This window comes from Bombina bombina, chromosome 5, assembly GCF_027579735.1.
Source record: "Bombina bombina isolate aBomBom1 chromosome 5, aBomBom1.pri, whole genome shotgun sequence".
Lineage (NCBI taxonomy): Eukaryota > Metazoa > Chordata > Amphibia > Anura > Bombinatoridae > Bombina > Bombina bombina.
The window spans coordinates 1148306042-1148323152 of record NC_069503.1 but is presented as its reverse complement, the minus strand read 5'-3'; the positions used below and the strand labels follow the sequence as shown (position 1 = coordinate 1148323152).

Below are 17111 nucleotides of genomic sequence, written 5' to 3'. Positions count from 1 at the left end.
TATATTGCTAATTGCGTTCTGCTCTCTCATTAGCGCACCACTTGTAATCTAGCTTTTATTTTGGGGTCATTACATGTCATACCTCTAGAGCGCACATGCCAAAAGAGAAAATATCAACAGCTGTGCCATCCTCAGCACCTGGAGAAATAACGATAAACAGCTTAGGATGAAGAAATGGAAAGTGTGAAGTGTGCTTCAGATAAACTGTACTGGGGACTGTTTTGTTTAGCACCCATGCGGTTGAACAAAAATCATTTAAGTTAATTTAATAATTTTACTAGAAATTCATCATTAATGTGAATTTTGTATATAAATCATTTGATAAACTTTTCTAAAACATTGAAATCAATCACTATGTTAGGTGTTTGTATCAGTGATATTCCTTGCTTGCTACTGTGGGACATATGTCTGTTAATTACAATAGATTCCTGGGGAGATAGTGATATTAAAAACCTAGACTAATGGACAATTTGTTTGTTAAAGAGTGCACAAATGATCAATTTAGTCTATAAAAGCAGAAAGGTGTAAGTCATTTGCAGTATCAGCAGAGGAAACAGAATTATTCGCTTCTCTACAATATCCCTCCCTCATATGCCCCAGAATAATTATTCAATAAGCCGCATCAAACTAGTTACAGAGCTACTATATTCTATGTTTCATCTATTGAAATGGGATAATGTTTTATTATTACCCTGATAATTCTATTGACAATGATTTGGCCCCATGCTAAACATAACCTAACTATTAATATTTCTTAAACTGTAATTTAAATAGATCGATTTGATTAAATACAAATCCAATAAGATGGACTAATGAGTTAAGGATAAATCGTTTCCCTGGTCCCCCTGCTGCACATAATTGATGTCTTGTGTCGTCTCTTACAGCCGCCGAACTCTGGAGGGAAGAAGTGATGACTTCGCTGTTCATCTTGTACAATTTTCAGTGGAGTCCGCAGTTCATCTGGCAGTGGAAGCTCTAGTGGGGGGAGGGTAAAGTACATCAATAAACAGCTGATATATATTCAGCAGCACAGATTCCTATAAAAACAGCATTCCCTAAAAATGCCCTGTTCCAAAGATGAATGAAACCTCTATTCTCCGTGTGTACTCACACATATCCTATAGAACAGTGGTTCTCAACCCAAATGAACTGAAGGCCCGGTAAATTGTAGCTGGACGTGTCCAGGGCCCTATAGTTTGTGTATAAATGTATATAATGCATTGGTGTAAGTGTGAGAAGAAAATATATACATTCATTAGTGTCAGTGGGCGGTGCCAAGGTCCAGTCCTATCTGTTTCTTATCCCACACTGAACTGCCGCTATATTTGCAGTGACAGGCCTGCCCGGTATTTCTTATGTGTGGCGCAGCAAGTCTGTCACAGCTCGCAGGAGGGCATTTCAGGTTGTGCCCCCCCTGTGTACCTGCTTCTTCTTAGGATGATCTTTATTATGTAGCACTGAACTAATGAACATTTTATTTATTCTAATGTGGGGTAGAGAACACACACTTTGTCTTTTTAAATTATGTTTTGCAGTATTGTCTAGCAGAAATCTATTAGTAGACTTGCTTGTACTGCTGTTAAAGGATCACTAAATACAGTAGACAATAAAACGACAAAGCAATAACACTGAATTTTAATTAAGCTGTAGATTTTTGTTTTGGCAAATTGATTTTTTCTCTCATTTTCCAGCCCCATGTACCATGTGACATATCAGCCAATCACAGACTAGTTTACATACAGTTGCAAGAAAAAGTATGTGAACCCTTTGGAATGATATGGATTTCTGCACAAATTGGTCATAAAATGTGATCTGATCATCATCTAAGTCACAACAATAGACAATCACAGTCTGCTTAAACTAATAACACACAAAGAATGAAATGTCGCCATGTTTTTATTGAACACACCATGTAAACATTCACAGTGCAGGTGGAAAAGTATGTGAACCCTTGGATTTAATAACTGGTTGAACCTCCTTTGGCAGCAATAACTTCAACCAAACATTTCCTGTAGTTGCAGATCAGACATGCACAACAGTAAGGAGTAATTCTTGATCATTCCTCTTTACAGAACTGTTTCAGTTCAGCAATATTCTTGGGATGTCTGGTGTGAATCACTTTCTTAAGGTCATGCCACAGCATCTTAATCGGGTTGAGGTCAGGACTCTGACTGGGCCACTCCAGAAGGCGTATTTTCTTCTGTTTAAGCCATTCTGTTGTTGATTTACTTCTATGCTTTGGGTCATTGTCCTGTTGCAACACCCATCTTCTGTTGAGCTTCAGCTGGTAGACAGATGGCCTTAAGTGCTCCTGCAAAATGTCTTGATAAACTTGGGAATTCATTTTTCCTTCGATGATAGCAATCCGTCCAGGCCTTGACGCAGCAAAGCAGCCCCAAACCATGATGCCCTCACCACCATACTTCACAGTTGGGATGAGGTTTTGATGTTGGTGTGCTGTGCCTCTTTTTCGCCACACATAGTGTTGTGTGTTTCTTCCAAATAACTCAACTTTGGTTTCATCTGTCCACAGAATATTTTGCCAGTACTGCTGTGTAACATCCAGGTGCTCTTGTGCAAACTGTAAACGTGCAGCAATGTTTTGTTTGGACAGCAGTGGCTCCTCTGTGGTATCCTCCCATGAAATCCATTCTTGTTTAGTGTTTTACGTATTGCAGATTCGCTAACAGGGATGTTAGCATTTGCCAGTGACTTTTGTAAGTCTTTAGCTGACACTCTAGGATTCTTCTTCACCTCATTGAGCAGTCTGCGCTGTGCTCTTGCAGTCATCTTTACAGGACGGCCACTTCTAGGGAGAGTAGCAGCAGTGCTGAACTTTCTACATTTATAGAAAACAATTTGTCTTACCGTGGACTGATGAACAGCAAGGCTTTTGGAGATACTTTTATAACCCTTTCCAGCTTTATGCAAGTCAACAATTCTTAATCGTAGGTCTTCTGAGAGATCTTTTGTGTGAGACATCATTCACATCAGGCAATGCTTCTTGTGAAAAGCAAACCCAGAACTGGTGTGTGTTTTTATAGGGCAGGGCAGCTGTAACCAGCACCTCCAATCTCATCTCATTGATTGGACTCCAGTTGGCTGACATCTTACTCCAATTAGCTCTTGGAGATGTCATTAGTCTAGGGGTTCACATACTTTTTCCACCTGCACTGTGAATGTTTACATGGTGTGTTCAATAAAAACATGGCAACATTTCATTCTTTGTGTGTTATTAGTTTAAGCAGACTGTGATTGTCTATTGTTGTGACTTAGATGATGATAAGATCACATTTTATGACCAATTTGTGCAGAAATCCATATCATTCCAAAGGGTTCACATACTTTTTCTTGCAACTGTATACCCTATGAACTTGTGCACGGCAATACCCTATGAACTTGTGCACGGCTCAGAAGGAGCTGCTGCCTCAGAAGTCTATATTTAATAATGGAAGTAAAGTGTCTTAAAACTGCTGCTCTGTCCGAATGGTTAAAGTTTCAGTTGATGTTACTGTCCCTTTACCATCATTTACTGACCTTGGACTGCAGGTAAAATGTGTAATAAACCCTTTTCTATGGCTGAAGTAACAGAGGTCAGTTTATCTCACGGCCAAATCCAACACAATAAGTTTAGCTTTAGCCTTGTATAGTTCTTACAACCTGAGGCCAGAGACAAACACCCAGATGGCCCCTCGTTTTAGCCACTTCATATCATGTTATATTGGGAAATGCAGTGATTAGCGCATGTGGTTGGCGCTTCACAGTTAGCTGAAAAATAAATGTGATCTGTAATCTGATTGTGTGGTATTGAGGTTACAGCTGGACAAACAAATCAATACATTAGTGTCAGAAATACACCGTGTGTGTGGCAATTATTAAGGTGATTTTCTGTCAGTCTGATTGTCCGTTACAGAGAATTGTTTTCTTTTAATTGAAAAGCAAGAATTTTATTTATTAATGAATCTCTTTACACTGAAGCAGCACAGAAAGCAAACAGTACAGACACATCACGCTGTCACTAGTGGGATTTATCACTGATGATACATCACACTGTCACTAGTGGGATTTAATCACTGATGATACATCACACTGTCACTAGTGGGATTCAATCACTGATGATACATCACACTGTCACTAGTGGGATTTAATCACTGATGATACATCACACTATCTCTGGTGGGATTCAGTCTCTGATGATACATCACACTGTCACTAGTGGGATTTAATCACTGATGATACATCACACTATCTCTGGTGGGATTCAGTCTCTGATGATACATCACACTATCTCTGGTGGGATTCAGTCTCTGATGATACATCACACTGTCACTAGTGGGATTTAATCACTGATGATACATCACACTATCACTGGTGGGATTCAGTCTCTGATGATACGTTACACTATCACTGGTGGGATTCAGTCTCTGATGATATATCACACTATCACTGATGGGATTCAGTCTCTGATGATACATCACACTATCACTGGTGGGATTCAGTCTCTGATGATACATCACACTATCACTGGTGGGATTCAGTCTCTGATGATACATCACACTATCACTGATGGGATTCAGTCTCTGATGATACATCACACTATCACTGGTGGGATTCAGTCTCTGATAATACATCACACTATCACTGGTGGGATTCAGTCTCTGATGATACATCACACTATCACTGGTGGGATTCAGTCTCTGATAATACATCACACTATCACTGATGGGATTCAGTCTCTGATGATACATCACACTATCACTGGTGGGATTCAGTCTCTGATGATACATCACACTATCACTGGTGGGATTCAGTCTCTGATAATACATCACACTATCACTGGTGGGATTCAGTCTCTGATAATACATCACACTATCACTGGTGGGATTCAGTCTCTGATAATACATCACACTATCACTGGTGGGATTCAGTCTCTGATAATACATCACACTATCACTGGTGGGATTCAGTCTCTGATAATACATCACACTATCACTGGTGGGATTCAGTCTCTGATGATACATCACACTATCACTGGTGGAATTCAGTCTCTGATGATACATCACACTATCACTGGTGGGATTCAGTCTCTGATAATACATCACACTATCTATGGTGGGATTCAGTCTCTGATGATACATCACACTATCACTGATGGGATTCAGTCTCTGATGATACATCACACTATCACTGGTGGGATTCAGTCTCTGATGATACATCACACTATCACTGGTGGGATTCAGTCTCTGATAATACATCACACTATCTATGGTGGGATTCAGTCTCTGATGATACATCACACTATCACTGGTGGGATTCAGTCTCTGATGATACATCACACTATCACTGGTGGGATTCAGTCTCTGATAATACATCACACTATCACTGATGGGATTCAGTCTCTGATAATACATCACACTATCACTGGTGGGATTCAGTCTCTGATGATACATCACACTATCACTGGTGGGATTCAGTCTCTGATAATACATCACACTATCACTGATGGGATTCAGTCTCTGATGATACATCACACTATCACTGGTGGGATTCAGTCTCTGATGATACATCACACTATCACTGATGGGATTCAGTCTCTGATGATACATCACACTATCACTGATGGGATTCAGTCTCTGATAATACATCACACTATCACTGGTGGGATTCAGTCTCTGATAACACATCACACTAGCACTGGTGGGATTCAGTCTCTGATAATACATCACACTATAACTGATGGGATTCAGTCTCTGATGATACATCACACTATCACTGGTGGGATTCAGTCTCTGATGATACATCACACGATCTCTGGTGGGATTCAGTCTCTGATGATACATCACACTATCACTGGTGGAATTCAGTCCCTGATAATACATCACACTATCTCTGGTGGGATTCAGTCTCTGATAATACATCACACTATCTCTAGTGGGATTCAGTCTCTGATAATACATCACACTATCTCTAGTGGGATTCAGTCTCTGATAATACATCACACTATCACTGGTGGGATTCAGTCTCTGATGATACATCACACTATCACTGGTGGGATTCAGTCCCTGATGATATATCACACTATCACTGGTGGGATTCAGTCTCTGATAACACATCACACTATTACTGGTGGGATTCAGTCCCTGATGATATATCACACTATCTCTAGTGGGATTCAGTCTCTGATAACGCATCAAACTATCACTGGTGGGATTCAGTCTCTGATAATACATCACACTATCACTGGTGGGATTCAGTCTCTGATAATACATCACACTATCTCTAGTGGGATTCAGTCTCTGATAACACATCACACTATCACTGGTGGGATTCAGTCTCTGATAATACATCACACTATCACTGGTGGGATTCAGTCCCTGATGATATATCACACTATCACTGGTGGGATTCAGTCCCTGATGATATATCACACTATCACTGGTGGTATTCAGTCCCTGATGATATATCACACTATCACTGGTGGGATTCAGTTCCTGATGATACATCACACTATCACTGGTGGGATTCAGTCTCTGATGATACATCACACTATCACTGGTGGGATTCAGTCTCTGATGATACGTTACACTATCACTGGTGGAATTCAGTCCCTGATGATATATCACACTATCACTGGTGGGATTCAGTCTATGATAATATATCACACTATCACTGGTGGGATTCAGTCTCTGATGATACATCACACTATCACTGGTGGGATTCAGTCCCTGATGATATATCACACTATCACTGGTGGGATTCAGTCCCTGATGATATATCACACTATCACTGGTGGGATTCAGTCTCTGATAATACATCACACTATCACTGGTGGGATTCAGTCTCTGATAATACATTACACTATCACTGGTGGGATTCAGTCTCTGATAATACATCACACTAATACTGGTGGGATTCAGTCCCTGATGATACATCACACTATCACTGGTGGGATTCAGTCTCTGATAATACATCACACTATCACTGGTGGGATTCAGTCTCTGATGATACATCACACTATCACTGGTGGGATTCAGTCTCTGATAACACATCACACTATCACTGGTGGGATTCAGTCTCTGATAATACATCACACTATCTCTAGTGGGATTCAGTCTCTGATAATACATCACACTATCTCTAGTGGGATTCAGTCTCTGATGATACGTTACACTATCACTGGTGGGATTCAGTCTCTGATAATACATCACACTATCACTGGTGGGATTCAGTCTCTGATAATACATCACACTATCACTGGTGGGATTCAGTCCCTGATGATACATCACACTATCTCTGGTGGGATTCAGTCTCTGATGATACATCACACTATCACTGGTGGGATTCAGTCCCTGATGATACATCACACTATCACTGGTGGGATTCAGTCTCTGATGATACATCACACTATCACTGGTGGGATTCAGTCCCTGATGATACATCACACTATCACTGGTGGGATTCAGTCTCTGATAATACATCACACTATCACTGGTGGGATTTAGTCTCTGATGATATATCACACTATCACTGGTGGGATTCAGTCTCTGATAATACATCACACAATCACTGGTGGGATTCAGTCCCTGATGATACATCACACTATCACTGGTGGGATTCAGTCTCTGATAATACATCACACTATCACTGGTGGGATTCAGTCTCTGATAATACATCACACTATCTCTAGTGGGATTCAGTCTCTGATGATACGTTACACTATCACTGGTGGGATTCAGTCCCTGATGATACATCACACTATCACTGGTGGGATTCAGTCTCTGATGATACATCACACTATCACTGGTGGGATTCAGTCTCTGATGATACATCACACTATCTCTGGTGGGATTCAGTCTCTGATAATACATCACACTATCACTGGTGGGATTCAGTCCCTGATGATATATCACACTATCACTGGTGGGATTCAGTCTCTGATGATACGTTACACTATCACTGGTGGGATTCAGTCTCTGATAATACATCACACTATCACTGGTGGGATTCAGTCTCTGATAATACATCACACTATCACTGGTGGGATTCAGTCTCTTATGATACATCACATTATCACTGGTGGGATTCAGTCTCTTATGATACATCACACTATCACTGGTGGGATTCAGTCTCTGATGATACGTTACACTATCACTGGTGGGATTCAGTCTCTGATAATACATCACACTATCACTGGTGGGATTCAGTCCCTGATGATATATCACACTATCTCTAGTGGGATTCAGTCTCTGATGATACATCACACTATCACTGGTGGGATTCAGTCCCTGATGATACATCACACTATCACTGGTGGAATTCAGTCTCTGATAATACATCACACTATCACTGGTGGGATTCAGTCTCTGATGATACATCACACTATCTCTGGTGGGATTCAGTCTCAGATAATACATCACACTATCACTGGTGGGATTCAGTCTCTGATAATACATCACACTATCACTGGTGGGATTCAGTCTCAGATAATACATCACACTATTACTGGTGGGATTCAGTCTCAGATAATACATCACACTATCACTGGTGGGATCCAGTCTCTGATAATACATCACACTATTACTGGTGGGATTCAGTCTCAGATAATACATCACACTATCACTGGTGGGATTCAGTCTCTGATAATACATCACACTATCACTAGTGGGATTCAGTCTCTGATAATACATCACACTATCACTGGTGGGATTCAGTCCCTGATGATATATCACACTATCTCTAGTGGGATTTAATCACTGATGATACATCACACTATCTCTGGTGGGATTCAGTCTCTGATAGTACATCACACTATCACTGGTGGGATTCAGTCTCTGATAATACATCACACTATCACTGGTGGGATTCAGTCTCTGATAATACATCACACTATCACTGGTGGGATTCAATCACTGATGATACTTCACACAATCTCTAGTGGGATTCAGTCTCTGATGATACTTCACACTATCTCTAGTGGGATTCAGTCTCTGATGATACTTCACACTATCTCTAGTGGGATTGAGTCTCTGATGATACGTTACACTATCACTGGTGGGATTCAGTCTCTGATGATACGTTACACTATCACTGGTGGGATTCAATCTCTGATGATACTTCACACTATCACTGGTGGGATTCAATCTCTGATGATACTTCACACTATCACTGGTGGGATTCAATCACTGATGATACATCACACTATCTCTAGTGGGATTAAGTCTCTGATAATACATCACACTATCACTGGTGGGATTCAATCACTGATGATACTTCACGATACTTCACACAATCTCTAGTGGGATTCAGTCTCTGATGATATATCACACTATCACTGGTGGGATTCAGTCCCTGATGATACATTACACTATCACTGGTGGGATTCAGTCTCTGATGATACATCACACTATCACTGGTGGGATTCAGTCTCAGATAATACATCACACTATCACTGGTGGGATTCAGTCTCTGATAATACATCACACTATCACTGGTGGGATTCAGTCTCTGATAATACATCACACTATCTCTGGTGGGATTCAGTCTCTGATAATACATCACACTATCACTGGTGGGATTCAGTCTCTGATAATACATCACACTATCTCTGGTGGGATTCAGTCTCTGATAATACATCACACTATCACTGGTGGGATTCAGTCTGTGATAATACATCACACTATCACTGGTGGGATTCAGTCTCTGATAATACATCACACTATCTCTGGTGGGATTCAGTCTCTGATAATACATCACACTATCACTGGTGGGATTCAGTCTCTGATAATACATCATACTATCACTAGTGGGATTCAGTCTCTGATGATACATCACACTATCACTGGTGGGATTCAGTCTCTGATAATACATCACACTATCACTGGTGGGATTCAGTCTCTGATAATACATCACACTATCACTGGTGGGATTCAGTCTCTGATAATACATCACACTATCACTGGTGGGATTCAGTCTCTGATAATACATCACACTATCACTAGTGGGATTCAGTCTCTGATGATACATCACACTATCACTGGTGGGATTCAGTCTCTGATAATATATTACACTGTCACTGGTGGGATTCAATCTCTGATAATACATCACACTATCACTGGTGGGATTCAGTCTCTGATAATACATCACACCATCACTGGTGGGATTCAGTCTCTGATAATACATCACACTATAACTGATGGGATTCAGTCTCTGATGATACATCACACTATCACTGGTGGGATTCAGTCTCTGATGATACATCACACTATCACTGGTGGGATTCAGTCTCTGATGATACATCACACTATCACTGGTGGGATTCAGTCTCTGATAATACATCACACTATCACTGGTGGGATTCAGTCTCTGATAATACATCACACTATCACTGGTGGGATTCAGTCTCTGATGATACTTCATATATATATTATAATAAAATGATCAAAAATGACTATTTTTCCCTGCCTGTAAGTCACAAACTTCTCTGCCTGTGTCTTTGTTTTGGTTGTTTGTTTTATGTGTTCTGAAATGCAAATGCTCGTCTATATTTATTCACAGCAACAAATATTAACTTTCTGATTACAATATGTACTATTTTCCTGATGGTACTAAACATACAAATATATAAAAATGATATAAAACTGTAGGTTGCATGTGTAAGCTGTATTATGTGATGTAAAAGGGTTTTCTACCTGTGTAACTTTGCACTTTTGTTTACAAAACATTGACTGTATACAATGACGGCTCGTGCATACGCAGGGTCTCTCTCCCCTGGGGCAGGTGGCTACCATTTACAGTAATAGGCACTGCAGCCTCAATGATTGGCTCTAAACCCTGCAACCTAGTTTAAAAATAAAAAAGTGGTTCAGATGTGAGGAGTTCTGGCTGGAGGAAAAGGATACATTTTATTTAAACTATACATAAATAAAACATGACACATTTAATGATGCTCTGTCCTGCTGGGGACAGTGAGATATTGAATAAATGTTAAACAATCTCTGTAACGTCTCTATAAATAGAATGTAGACTTTCAGCCAAGGGGTTAACCTATTTTAGTTAGTTACTGTTTACATTCAGTGTGACTCTCCAGAGTTCCAGCAGATGTTCAGTCTCCCAGTATCATTTCTGTAACGTTAACCAGTTCTGGCCGGAATGAACCACTTATTTTTTCCTCTCAGGAAGCCCTCTGTGCATTAAGCTACATTAATTAAGGCTGTATGAGGTCTTTACTAAGTAAATGTACAGCTGAAAATGGTTTTTCATGTAAAATGAAGTCTGATAGTCTCATATAGTGAAGCAATTATCTTAGAATTGTAGAACGTTTTGGTGTGAGAAATATAACAGCGCACAAGGAATTCTGGGAAGGGACGAGGTAATGAGCACACAGTCTATTCACGCTTACATTCAGAAATCTTTATGTGACAGATCCGGACGTCACCTGCACACACACGTGCCAGCACTGTGCTAAGTCATTCAGTAGAGACATTGACTGTTTGATTTTCATAACAAATAACACTAACTCATGATGTGCAAAAGATTGGGTTTAGTAATGTGTGATCTGAGCATGCAAACACATTTTATTAGCATGTGATCTGAGCATGCGCACACACTTTATTAGCATGTGATCTGAGCATGCGCGCACACTTTATTAGCATGTGATCTGAGCATGCGCACACACTTTATTAGCATGTGATCTGAGCATGCGCACACACTTTATTAGCATGTGATCTGAGCATGCGCACACACTTTATTAGCATGTGATCTGACCATGCACACACACACTTTATTGGCATATGATCTGACCATGCGCACACACACTTTATTAGCAGGTGATCTAACCATGCGCACACACACTTTACTAGCAGGTGATCTGAGCATGCGCACACACTTTATTAGCATGTGATCTGAGCATGCGCACACATTTTATTAGCATGTGATCAGAGCATGCACACACATTTTTATTAGCATGTGATCTGAGCATGCACACACACTTTATTAGCATGTGATCTGGCCATGCGCACACACTTTATTAGCATGTGATCTGACCATGCGCTCACACACACCACACACTTTATTAGCATGTGATCTGAGCATGCGCACACACTTTATTAGCATGTGATCTGGCCATGCGCACACACTTTATTAGCATGTGATCTGACCATGCGCACACACACACACACTTTATTAGCATGTGATCTGAGCATGCGCACACACTTTATTAGCATGTGATCTGGCCATGCGCACACACTTTATTAGCATGTGATCTGACCATGCGCACACACACACACTTTATTAGCATGTGATCTGACTATGCGCACACACTTTATTAGCATGTGATCTGGCCATGCGCACACACTTTATTAGCATGTGATCTGACCATGCGCACACACACACACTTTATTAGCATGTGATCTGACTATGCGCACACACTTTATTAGCATGTGATCTGGCCATGCGCACACACTTTATTAGCATGTGATCTGAGCACACACTTTATTAGCATGTGATCTGAGCACACACTTTATTAGCATGTGATCTGAGCATGCACGCACACTTTATTAGCATGTGATCTGAGCATGCGCACACACACACTTTATTAGCATGTGATCTGAGCATGCGCACACACACACTTTATTAGCATGTGATCTGACCATGCGCACACACACTTTATTAGCATGTGATCTGACCATGCGCACACACTTTATTAGCATGTGATCTGGCCATGCACGCACACTTTATTAGCATGTGATCTGAGCACACACTTTATTAGCATGTGATCTGAGCATGCGCGCACACTTTATTAGCATGTGATCTGACCATGCACGCACACTTTATTAGCATGTGATCTGAGCATGCGCACACACTTTATTAGCATGTGATCTGAGCATGCGCGCACACTTTATTAGCATGTGATCTGAGCATGCACACACACTTTATTAGCATGTGATCTGAGCATGAGCACACACTTTATTAGCATGTGATCTGGCCATGCACGCAACACTTTATTAGCATGTGATCTGAGCACACACTTTATTAGCATGTGATCTGAGCATGCACGCACACTTTATTAGCATGTGATCTGACCATGCGCGCACACTTTATTAGCATGTGATCTGAGCATGCGCGTACACTTTATTAGCATGTGATCTGAGCATGCGCACACACTTTATTAGCATGTGATCTGAGCATGCGCACACACTTTATTAGCATGTGATCTGAGTATGCGCACACACTTTATTAGCATGTGATCTGAGTATGCGCACACACTTTATTAGCATGTGATCTGAGCATGAGCGCACACTTTCGGCTAGATTTAGAGATTTGTCGGTAAAGACCCGCGTAGCTAACGCAGCTTTTTTTCCTACCGCTGCTCCCAAACAACGCTGGTATTTAGAGTTGTCTGAAGGGCTGCGTTAGGCTCCAAAAAGGGTGCATTGAGCCGAATTTACCGCCACTTCAACCCTCAATACCAGCGTTGCTTACGGTAGCGGTAAGCTGGCAAAATGTGCTCGTCCACGATTCCCCCATAGGAAACAATGGGGCAGTTTGGGCTTAAAAAAAAACTAACACCTGCAAAAAAGCAGCGTTAAGCTCCTAACGCAGCCCCATTGTTTCCTATGGGGAAACACTCTCTAAGTCTGCACCTAACACCCTAACATGAACCCCGAGTCTAAACACCCCTAACCTTACACTTTTTAACCCCTAATCTGCCAACCCGCTATCGCTGACCCCTGCATTACACATAGATAGGGTAATTTGAACAATCTAGCTCACTCCAGATATAGCCTCCTTCACTAGTGTAGTCTTCTCACAAGTGACTACACCTAAAGTTTTTGAAAAAAAGAAATTATAGTGGGGTAGGAAGGGGCGCTGAACCGCAATCTGGAAATGTATATAACTTAAGACCTTTGCATTAATTTATATTTAGTTGGGGTAGAGAATACCAATATTAAATCTTATATGAGGTGTGATGGTAAAATAAAATAAAATAATAATCTTCTATCTTTTAGTTGGGGTAAAGAATACCAATAATAAGTTCAAGGTGTGATGATAAAATAAATTAGTATAATAATCTTCTATCTTTTCAGTGGTAATATAATGTGTGCTGCGTAGAAAGCTACTTAGTGAAAGTGGTAATGAAAGTGTTAATCTTTTAGTTAGGGTAGACAATACCAATAATATGAGGTTCAGGTATGATGATAAAATAAAATAGTATAATAATCTTCTATCTTTTCAGTGATAATATAATGTGTGCTGCGTGGAAAGCTGCTTAGTGAAAGTGTTAATGAAAGTTAAAACATGCTCATTTCTCCTTGTTTATGTAAGGAAAAAAAAAATAAAAAAAATTGTGAGAGTAAATAGGTGTGAAATTAGTGTTAGAGCAGTAAGTTTAGTGACTCTATGCCACCAGGTAGATCTTCTGTGTATATAGTATACGTGCAGTATGGATGATAATTATTGTAGTGAAAAGTAGGGGTGCAAAAAAAAAAAAATTATATAGTTAAATATATTTGTGATTAAATTAGTACTGGGAACTAGGGATCCTCACAAATTTTTGATTTTAGGTAAAAAAATATGGAACCTAATTAAAAATGAGAAAAACAGGGATAGTATGCAGATTAGTGTTATAATGTTAATTTATTAAGTAAGTTCATACTAAGAAATAAAAATTCCTTACAGACATTAATAGCAATAAAATATTAAACAGTAATGTTCTAAAAAATTTGACTCTAAAAACTTAATAACACCGGTGTTATAAATGCATTAAAAACTACAATTCTAATTTAAAACTACAATTCTGATAGAAAAGACTCCAATAGCTGCTAATATGTTAGATGATGGGCATATAATAAACTAGTAGAGGCATAAGTTGATACAGTAACAATAAACCACTATAAATTGATAAGAGGAGTAAGTTTTCAAACACTAGTATGACTTAATATTGAAAACAATGATAAGCCTTTTCTGTATTGGTAGTATGTAACAGGTGTTTCAAAGTGGTGTGCGTCTTATTAAACACAGTGTTGCAAGCTTTAATTAGAGGGCTTTTCCTAGCAGGTGTTTACCCACAGTCTTTCCTTTTTTGTGTATCCTTTAAAAGTTCCCAATTAGAGATGTCTCACAGTACCTTTATGTATAAAAAACGCTCCTCCGTGTATTCTTACTTTTCCTCTCAGTGTTTGATGTATCAGCTGTCCGCTTCGGCAATAGAGTCACGTGGGTTCTTTGTGACTAATCAGAGGGTCTCCTTGTTTAAATTAAGTGCGCACTTCATTCCTTTTAAATATTTTTCAGTATGTGGCTCCTCTCGCTGTACAATAACTAACAGGGATTTCTTATTTCAAACCTCCTGTTAGAGACAACGGTCCTGGGTGCCAAGTTTGTCTGTAGCTGTAGGGCGGATCAACGCGTATCGGCAACAGAGCCTTTTTCAAGATCAGGTTTGAAATAAGAAATCCCTGTTAGTTATTGTACAGCGAGAGGAGCCACATACTGAAAAATATTTAAAGGAATGAGTGCGCGCTTAATTTAAACAAGGAGACCCTCTGATTAGTCACAAAGAACCCACGTGACTCTATTGCCGAAGCGGACAGCTGATATATCAAACACTGACAGGAAAAGTAAGAATACACGGAGGAGCGTTTTTTATACATAAAGGTACTGTGTGACATCTCTAATTGGGAACTTTTAAAGGATACACAAAAAAGGAAAGACGGTGGGTAAACACCTGCTAGGAAAAGCCCTCTAATTAAAGCTTGCAACACTGTGTTTAATAAGACGCACACCACTTTGAAACACCTGTTACAGACTACCAATACAGAAAAGGCTTATCATTGTTTTTACCATTGGTTCATACTGGTGTATGAAAGCTAACTATACTTATCAATCTGCAGTGGTTTATTGTTACTGTATCAACCTATCTTAGGAAAAGCCCTCTAATTAAAGCTTGCAACACTGTGTTTAATAAGACGCACACCACTTTGAAACACCTGTTATATGCTACCAATACAGAAAAGGCTTATCATTGTTTTCAATATGAATTCATACTAGTGTTTGAAAACTTACTCCTCTTATCAATTTATAGTGGTTTATTGTTACTGTATCAACTTATGCCTCTACTAGTTTATTATATGCCCATCATCTAACATATTAGCAGCTATTGGAGTCTTTTCTATCAGAATTGTAGTTTTAAATTAGAATTGTAGTTTTTAATGCATTTATAACACCGGTGTTATTAAGTTTTTAGAATCTCATTTTTTAGAACATTACTGTTTAATATTTTATTGCTATTAATGTCTGTAAGGAATTTTTATTTCTTAGTATGAACTTACTTAATAAATTAACATTATAACACTAATCTGCATACTATCCCTGTTTTTCTCATTTTTAATTAGGATCCATATTTTTTACCTAAAATCAAAAATTTGTGAGGATCCCTAGTTCCCAGTACTAATTTAATCACAAATATATTTAACTATATATTTTTTTTTTTTTGCACCCCTACTTTTCACTACAACAATTATCATCCATACTGCACGTATACTATATACACAGAAGATCTACCTGGTGGCATAGAGTCACTAAACTTACTGCTCTAACACTAATTTCACACCTATTTACTCTCACAATTTTTTTTTTTTCCTTACATAAACAAGGAGAAATGAGCATGTTTTAACTTTCATTAACACTTTCACTAAGCAGCTTTCCACGCAGTACACATTATATTATCACTGAAAAGATAGAAGATTATTATACTATTTTATTTTATCATCATACCTGAACCTCATATTATTGGTATTGTCTACCCTAACTAAAAGATTAACACTTTCATTAACACTTTCACTAAGTAGCTTTCTACGCAGCACACATTATATTACCACTGAAAAGATAGAAGATTATTATACTAATTTATTTTATCATCACACCTTGAACTTATTATTGGTATTCTTTACCCCAACTAAAAGATAGAAGATTATTATTTTATTTTATTTTACCATCACACCTCATATAAGATTTAATATTGGTATTCTCTACACCAACTAAATATAAATTAATGCAAAGGTCTTAAGTTATATACATTTCCAGATTGCGGTTCAGCGCCCCTTCCTGCATTA

The 17111-nt window shown here is 39.2% G+C and overlaps 1 protein-coding gene across 1 annotated transcript in view; it reads right to left on the bottom strand.

Moving 5' to 3' along the window:
• NRBP2 (nuclear receptor binding protein 2) overlaps nucleotides 1-17111 on the bottom strand; it is a 179132-nt gene that overhangs the window by 85698 nt on the left and 76323 nt on the right. Inside the window, exons 7-8 of the mRNA XM_053715482.1 lie at nucleotides 883-975; nucleotides 83-138 (exon numbers count right to left, since the gene is read on the bottom strand). Of these exons, the coding sequence (XP_053571457.1) occupies nucleotides 83-138; nucleotides 883-975 (149 nt within the window). The remainder of the gene's footprint in view (nucleotides 1-82; nucleotides 139-882; nucleotides 976-17111) is intronic.